A 7,606-nucleotide genomic window follows, 5' to 3' on the forward strand; every position below is an offset into this window, starting at 1 on the left:
GTAACCAGTAGCTGTAACCTCGCTTGACCTCCTTCAATCAGAGTCTCAAAGAGTAATGGTGCCTTTTAATTCAATGGGATCATTCAAGGGAAACATTTCCGTACCCTGCCACCACTTTTTCATCTACATCTTTGACAATTCTTAATTCACTTAGAACGAGGTATTCCTTTTGGTAAACATGAGTGAAAAGCTGGTGGCAGGATACGGCTAGCAGTTACCGTTTATTGTTCACAATGGCGAATACCGGTGGTTCCAAAAACGATTCTATAGTGAAGGCAGTTTAGTGAATACTTCCATTATTTTGGTTTGTTATATAAAGCACTTCGAATCACATTAGGCATAAGGTTTCAGGAATGTGCGCAATTTATTGGGGGTATAACCAAAGGCAATTGTTTGATGCGCTGTTAGAGTCATCTGCGTTCTGCCAGTAAAAAATGACAATGACACGCCCATCGTTTTAGTGACCATTCAATTTGATATCACGGTAGGGTTTTCCCTCCTTATTGATGGAAATACATGCCCTTTGCGAAACCACGGTTTCGGCTCCAGATTCGGCGGCCAAGGCTAGCTTGGCCCGCGGTGGTTTTGACTCTTGCGCGTGATTTGCATGCGTGCATAAGAGGTTCAGACGAGAGAACGGAGCCGGATGAAGCCGAAGCCAAAACCGAAGCCGTGGATTCGGAAAAGGGCGGGCCTATGCGACAGGATTGGACCGCGTGGTGATGGAGACTGATGAGGATTGGAGGAAAGAAGGATGACGGAACGATCTAAAAAAGGAAATCGGAAAAGAGCTCTGGTGGTAGTGTGGCTTCATGTTGAGCACTATGCCCGTTTTAATCATACCTGCATATATCCACTGTTGATTTCATTGCACAGTGTAAATTGAGCTATATGCCTACTGGCGTTAAGTCTACAATTGTGTTCTTAAGTCATTTTTTGCGGCTTACGAGTGCGTATCTGATGCACATCCCACATCTTAGCAAATTCCAATGTCATAGGGGATTTTGTCTTCTAGTGTGTGCCTCCCCCCTCCCATTTGGGATGGGCTGGAAGAGGTTGAGTCAAAAGAGGGCGCTCTCAGACGGTGCACGAATTTACTGCGATGGTGCAGAATCTCCGATGGACACTATCTCATTATGCCACACCGGCTCCACTAAACTAGCATACCGGTTAAAGTTGATATAGTTAACAATAAATCCACAATGATGTCATTGTGCATGCACTTTTTTCACACTCAAAATGTCTTACTCTTTGAACAACGTGAAGAAAACAAATCCTCAAACATTTCTTAAATCAAATCCAAGGAAACAATGCAAGTCAGCTAGGGCTTCTGGTAACACAGTGGATTCAGTGGCCGACATTGGATTCACATCAAACCCGTACAAACACGTGGTCTTCGTGATTTAAAAGTCATCAAAATAACCTCGTACATGTCCACGATGGCTAAACGCCCGGTCACACAGGCTTTGATAACGAGACGAAAGCGAGAACGAAAGCGAGAACGTTAAAAATACTCGCCCTCGATTGGTTGAACAAGCGTTAGCGTATTCTGCGTGGAGCACTTCAACCAATAGAATGCGTTAATACTACTACTACTAATAATAATACCATTTATATGGCGCCGCTTTTCCCGTTCTCTTTGCGTCGTTATCGTTATCGTTTCCGTTATCGTTGCAGTGTGACTCGGCCTTAACTATCGATTCCGTTGCGGGTGCGATACGTATGGGAACGATCATGAAGACTCTTTTAGGCCGAGTTCGGGCGGTGTGTTCCTGATGCTCAAAAACACGGAGGATCGCTGTCCATGTATCTTCCACCCGAAGAATGATCTCAACCTCGTCCCATGGTTTACCTAATTTGCAACCATGTTTACACTGAGAGAGCGGTCAACCTCGTACTGCTCGACATACCCTGTGGAAGATGTTGGACTGATCCCCGCAGAAGGTGGTGTGTGATCTCGCTCGACCCCAGTGCCTTCCCTTAACCAAAGGCGCTGGGTGGGATGGGCAAACGTGTCAAACACGCTCATTGGTTAATGCAAGTACCACCATGCATCACACTCACACTGCATGCATGACGTACTTCCTGAACAAGAATCTGCGCATGCTGGTTAGCCCAGATCTTGTGCTGAGTGTATTGTTCTCATCGTTCGGGTGTGCGAACAGTAATCTTGGCCCAAAACACACCACCCGAACTCAGCCCAAGTTTTTACACAAGAGTTGATAAGTTGTTATCTGCTGCAGCAGGCGCCGTCTCAGAGTTTGTGTTCACGTTATTGGTGTAGGCAAAGGGCGCCCTCCCATCGACGCTGCTGCTAATGGCCGATGTACCGTTGTACTCAAACACGCCGACTCCGCGAATAATCAGGTCTTGTTCCCTCCTCCACAACACCACGCTGTGACTAAATGTAGCGAGCATCAATATTAGACCGAGACCAAGGAAGGACGTTGATAAGACGGCAGGCACCAGACGAAACTCGTGAATGATGAACAAGCCCAAAGCTGATGAAAAGAACCCACATGTTGGGACAACGGAGAAAAACAATGCAGTTATTGATCAGAAAATAAGCAAAACTGTATAAAAGAAAGGCAACTTATTGTAAACACAATTAGATTCAAGTCAAAGTCAGTGTTTGTAAAATGAATTTTCAGTGAAATTGCGTAACGTAAGGATGCAGACAACAAACTTGTCTAACTTCGCAGAAAAAGTAATTTCAAACTTCCCGCTTACCTGCAGTTGGGGTTGACAAATATTAAGCTAGGCACATTATTATGTCATTTCCTTAGGCGGCAATGTCAGTTTTCACAATTTTGTATTTTACTCAAACAGTCCCACACTCTTTAACGCACACCTTGAAGTACAACTGCGAGCAAAATTTTTAACAAGCTTTCTTAAATCACCCATTTCATATAATTTAGATCGAGCAATAGGGGACTTTTTGGACGCTTACTGGCAGCAGACTTACCAGGTAAAATCAATTGTTCTCGGTAATTTGTAAGTTTTGTTCTCGGTAAACTACGTTTAACAATTGAAATTTTACCTGGTAAGTCTGCTGCCACCTAGCGTTCCGAAGTCTCCTATTGTGAAAGTGCTTCAGGGAGAATTTCTGCTTACAAGGCCTTTTGACAAACCCCATACGATTTATTTGTTCATGTATTCCTCCTATATAAACCCGAATCAACGAATTTCACGATCAGTACGTCATTTTCAAAGATCGTATACTTCATTATTATTACCTGTAACGAATACTGGTACTGCAGCAAAGAATGAACTAATTGCTAGAAATCTTGCTCCTGACGTGTCAGTTAGAAAACGATGTGCTCTGTCAAAGAGACGAACAAATAAATAAATAAATAAACAAATAAATAAATAAATAAGGTATGATATTTTAAAAGTGTGGTTTCTGGCGAGCAAAAAAAAAAAACGATTACCCGTTGGACTACACTCCAAAAACTGCCGGGTCAGAATTTACCCGGGATTCTGGGTCCGGGATGGGGGGGGGATCTTCACATTTCCGTGCCGGGAAGTAGGCCTAGTGTTTTAAAAAATGAATTGTTTAACTCGGATTATGCGTTACGTCATGACAGTTATAAACTTTTCTGGCTAATTTTGACACTGATTCCGGGTCACACAGTACCAAATATAGGTCAGGTCCCACGATACCCGAATCCAGGTCAAGTCTGAAGCGGAGGTGTTTTATTTAGTTTGTCACAATGTATGGAAGGTATCCAAAGAAAGACGTCACAACGACGCCATATAAGATCCACTAAAAGCGTTGGCAAATATAATCTTGATTAAGAATTTTGAGCTAGAATTATCGCTTAAAGGCAGTGGACACGTTTGGTTACTCAAAATAATTGTTAGCATAAAACCTTATGTTAACGAGTAATGGGGAGCTGTTGATAGTGTACAACATTGTGAGAAATGGCTCCCTCTGAAGTAACGTAGTTTTCGAGAAATTCTTTTTCCAAGAATTTGGTTTCAAAATCTCATAATTATATTTGAGGTCTACAAATCAAATATCTGAAAGCACACAACTTCGTGTGACAAGGGTGTTTTTTCGTTCATTATTATCTCGCAACTTCGACGACCAATTGAGCTCAAATTTTGGTTTGTTATTTTATGCATATGTTGAGATACACCAAGAGGGAAGACTCGTCTTTGACAATTACTTATAGTGTCCAGTGTCTTTAACTTGAATTGTTCTTACAAAAAATAACATTTAAAATTCATTGACTTCGCTATCCGAACGGGTGGTAGTAAATAAATATAAAATAAAATAAATAAACATTTCGAGACTCGACTCCGACATCATTTTTGTTTTCATCATCCGACAAATTCGTTAAAGAGAAATAAAAATTTAATCAATCAATCAATCAATCAATCAATCAATCAATCAATCAATCAATCAAAATTGGGCCATAAAAGTCTTATACCTTTCCTCTCCCTGAGGTAGTAGTTTCAGCATCTTCGCCGCAAAGTAACACTGTGCCGAACTGGACACCAGACTACAAGAGCACAGCATGATGCACAAACTCCCGAGCACCACACTAGAGTCAATAAAATGGACTGACCATCCCACTCCACCGACCCGGGTGGATGCGTCTGCCTCCGACGGTGGGTTGTCCTGACGGTAGCTGAGGCAGAACAGGAGCAGGACCGAGAGGCCGCCCAGCAGCATCGAGTTGAGGCCAAGAACGCCCAGGGCTGCAAGGGTCTTGGAGATACCGATGTCCTTACCGGTGAAAGTCAGACGAGATAAGCTCATGCTGTTCCACCCGTCGGCGGCTGGCTTGAGACTCAAGGGGGAGGCTGGCGGCTCACTCATAGTTTGCATCGGCTTTCTAGGCTAGACATGGTGCACAAGAACAAGTTGATTCAGTAAATAACCCTTATTGATTTGACCTGCTTGACTTTAATATGCCGTCCACGCAGGCAACGGGCACTCGTGGTGGCTTATGTATGGTGATGGTGTGCAAGGTTGATCTTTCTGTGGCCAATCTTGATGCATCAGTCAGTCTGGTTTTATAGATCTAGCTTTGCAGTCTGGCAAGATGCAATTAATCCATCTTTTGGGTGAGCGGCCTCTGGAAACTCAAAAACCTAAAACTGATTTCAAGCTATACGTAAAATGCATCTTAGCATCATCACTGAGTCAGGAAAAGATACAATCAAAGTGTTAAAACCAATGACCTAAATTAATGCCAGAGGAATTATTTCAACCGTATGATATTTGCATCTCCAAATAGATTGGTGAAAAAAATCAATCTGGCTGAGCATTGATAAACTTACGGGAAGCATATGATTTCAAACTGGGATTTTGTCCCGCAAGCTATTATAATTCACTGTTGGAAAGTGAACATGACGTTTCAGAAATCTTGGTTCGGGTGATATTTCTTTCGACAAGATCTCCATCACTGTGAAATTTGCAGCGTGAATCACGAAAAAAAGCCGTGGGGCATTCAGCTGTATCTTCCCGTGTGGCTCTCTCCCTAAATGCTGACAAAGTTCCGGTGCTTGACACATTTAAAGGCGCTTGACACATTTTGGTTATTGTCAAAGAACAGTCTCACTTGGTGTATCTCACACGCATAACAAACCTGTGAGAATTTTGGCTCACTATTGATCATCGAAGTTGCAAAAGAATAATGCAAGATAATGTTCCACAATGTGTGTGCTTTCAGATGCGTATCATAAAAAGGCTTCAGGCCTGAAGTCTTTTAATGCTTGAGTGAAAAACTACCAGTTTCTCAAAAACTACGTTACTTCAGAGGGAGCCGTTTCTCACAATATTTTATACTATCAACAGCTCTCCATTGCTCGTTACCAAATTAAGTTTTTTATGCTAACATTAATTCTTTTTGAGTATTTACCAATTATAGTGTCCAGTGCCTTTAAAAAGACCCCAACGCCGCCGTATAGCGTTCCACCCGCACGTCCGGGCTAAACAGACAGACAGCGAATAATTTTGCAGCATAGAAGAAATCACAGAGCACTGCGGCCGAAAAACAAATTGAGCACAACTGCAAAAACAGACGAAAAAGCACTGCGCGGGAAATCAGAGTTGGAGGTAGTGAAAGGTTATCGGAAGTTCTTCACCCTAAAAATCAGACTGTCACATCTGGCTGAAATAATCTTTTTTTCACTCACATGATCTCCAACTGTTGATAATAAAACTTGGCAGCAGATGAAAAGTCCTCGTTTTGAGAGTTATTTCATGAAGAGGTTGTACACGCCCGGAGAAAGTCCTTCGCAGTTCTTTGAAAGCTAATGCCGTTTGCTGGACGCCCGGTAGGAGCCTAATCCGTTGAGCTCAGCTCGGTGGCTTAATCCTGTTCTTAACTTCTTATATACAACTGAGGGTCAAGTAACTGTACAGTAGTAGTGACATGCCATGCAGGTCGAACGTATAACGGTCCTAATCTCAAATTGCAGGCACGTAAAAGTCTGAGCGATTGGAGTAAAAAGTAGCTCTAAGATTTAAGTTGTACTCAGGCCGCCATGTTGTGTAGCTTCAGGGTTCAGGCCATAGTGCAATATGTACTATAGTGTACATCGCTATGGCAACACTGATATAGTTTCCCGATAGGGAGTAGTGGAGTTCTGTCAGTAGCGAACCCTTAGAGTAATCAACGCAATGACAACAAACTCCATAATTGAGTTGAAGAGACTCTTTTAGGGGACAACAATGGAGGGGGGACTGAAAGCGATGGCAAGGGCACCCCCTCGTGTGAACTGGCAAAGTCAACAAAAATACAACCTCTTACGGTGGGGAGTAGACCCAACACACCCCATAAATTTGGGACATTTAATGCATGATAAACACGGCATGTGGTGATTATTGGAGAAAACAAATATATGCGTAAAAAAAAAAGCCCGGACTTGAAAAAACTTTCAGCTATGCTTTTGAATCATTCTGGAACTAAAAACGCTAGAGAGACGCAGTTTGTACCTGCGTCATCCTGGTATGTCCCGTAATTCAAATTTCAAAGTTTTAGAGCGGCTTCCAGACTTCTTGATACCGAAAATTAAAAGTAGGCGGTTGTGCTCCGAAACATTTTTGTGCACAGAGAAAATCAAAAGTACAACGGGTCAATTTGACCAAAAATCATTGCTCAATCTAAACAAGTTTAGCACCATTGGATGGACAATTTCAAGGGCTTTCCTCTCGTACAAAAATTACTGCTATGGGGATTCTCAAAGCGACGCTAGAGGCCAGGGAGTAGACCCAACACACCCCATAAATTTGGGACATTTAATGCATGATATACACGGCATGTGGTGATTATTGGAGAAAACAAATATATGCGTTAAAAAAAAAGCCCGGACTTATAAAAACTTTCAGCTATGCTTTTGAATAATTCTGGAACTAAAAACGATAGAGAGACGCAGTTTGCAACTGCGTCATCCTGGCATGTCCCTTAATTCAAATTTCAAAGTTTTAGAGCGGCTTCCAGACTTCTTGATACCGACAATTAAAAGTAGGCGGCTGTGCTCCGAAACGAACTCAACAAGCCTCCCTATGGGATTTTTGTGCACAGAGAAAATCAAAAGTACAACGGGTCAATTTGACCCGAAATCATTGCTCAATCCAAACAAGTTTAGC

The 7,606-nt window shown here is 42.4% G+C and overlaps 1 protein-coding gene across 3 annotated transcripts; it reads right to left on the minus strand.

Annotated features, from left to right (window-relative positions):
- Positions 1–404: 404 nt before the first annotated feature.
- On the minus strand, positions 405–6,537 carry LOC139942316 (uncharacterized). 3 transcript variants are annotated; one of them, XM_071939139.1, is made up of 4 exons: positions 6,151–6,537; positions 4,437–4,844; positions 3,237–3,322; positions 405–2,501 (listed from the first exon to the last, which is right to left on the minus strand). In XM_071939139.1, the coding sequence occupies exons 2-4, from the start codon at positions 4,835–4,837 to the stop codon at positions 2,209–2,211; spliced, it is 780 nt and encodes a 259-aa protein (XP_071795240.1). In that variant the 5' UTR covers positions 4,838–4,844; positions 6,151–6,537; the 3' UTR covers positions 405–2,208. The 3 variants fall into 3 exon arrangements, with proteins under 3 accessions (XP_071795240.1, XP_071795239.1, XP_071795238.1); XM_071939138.1 differs by having other exon boundaries at positions 6,100–6,537; XM_071939137.1 differs by having other exon boundaries at positions 4,437–4,849; positions 6,100–6,537.
- Positions 6,538–7,606: the final 1,069 nt, after the last annotated feature.

This window comes from Asterias amurensis, chromosome 9, assembly GCF_032118995.1.
Source record: "Asterias amurensis chromosome 9, ASM3211899v1".
NCBI lineage: Eukaryota > Metazoa > Echinodermata > Asteroidea > Forcipulatida > Asteriidae > Asterias > Asterias amurensis.

Bases quoted from the DNA above. Each gene is read 5' to 3' on its own strand.
- LOC139942316 (XM_071939139.1), bottom strand. From the start codon at position 4,837: ATGCAAACTATGAGTGAGCCGCCAGCCTCCCCCTTGAGTCTCAAGCCA. The intron at 3,323-4,436 runs GTATAAGACTTT...TCTCTTTGACAG, and splicing joins CTACCTCAGGGAGAGGAAAG to AGCACATCGTTTTCTAACTG. The intron at 2,502-3,236 runs GTAATAATAATG...TCTTTTCATCAG, and splicing joins AGTACCAGTATTCGTTACAG to CTTTGGGCTTGTTCATCATT.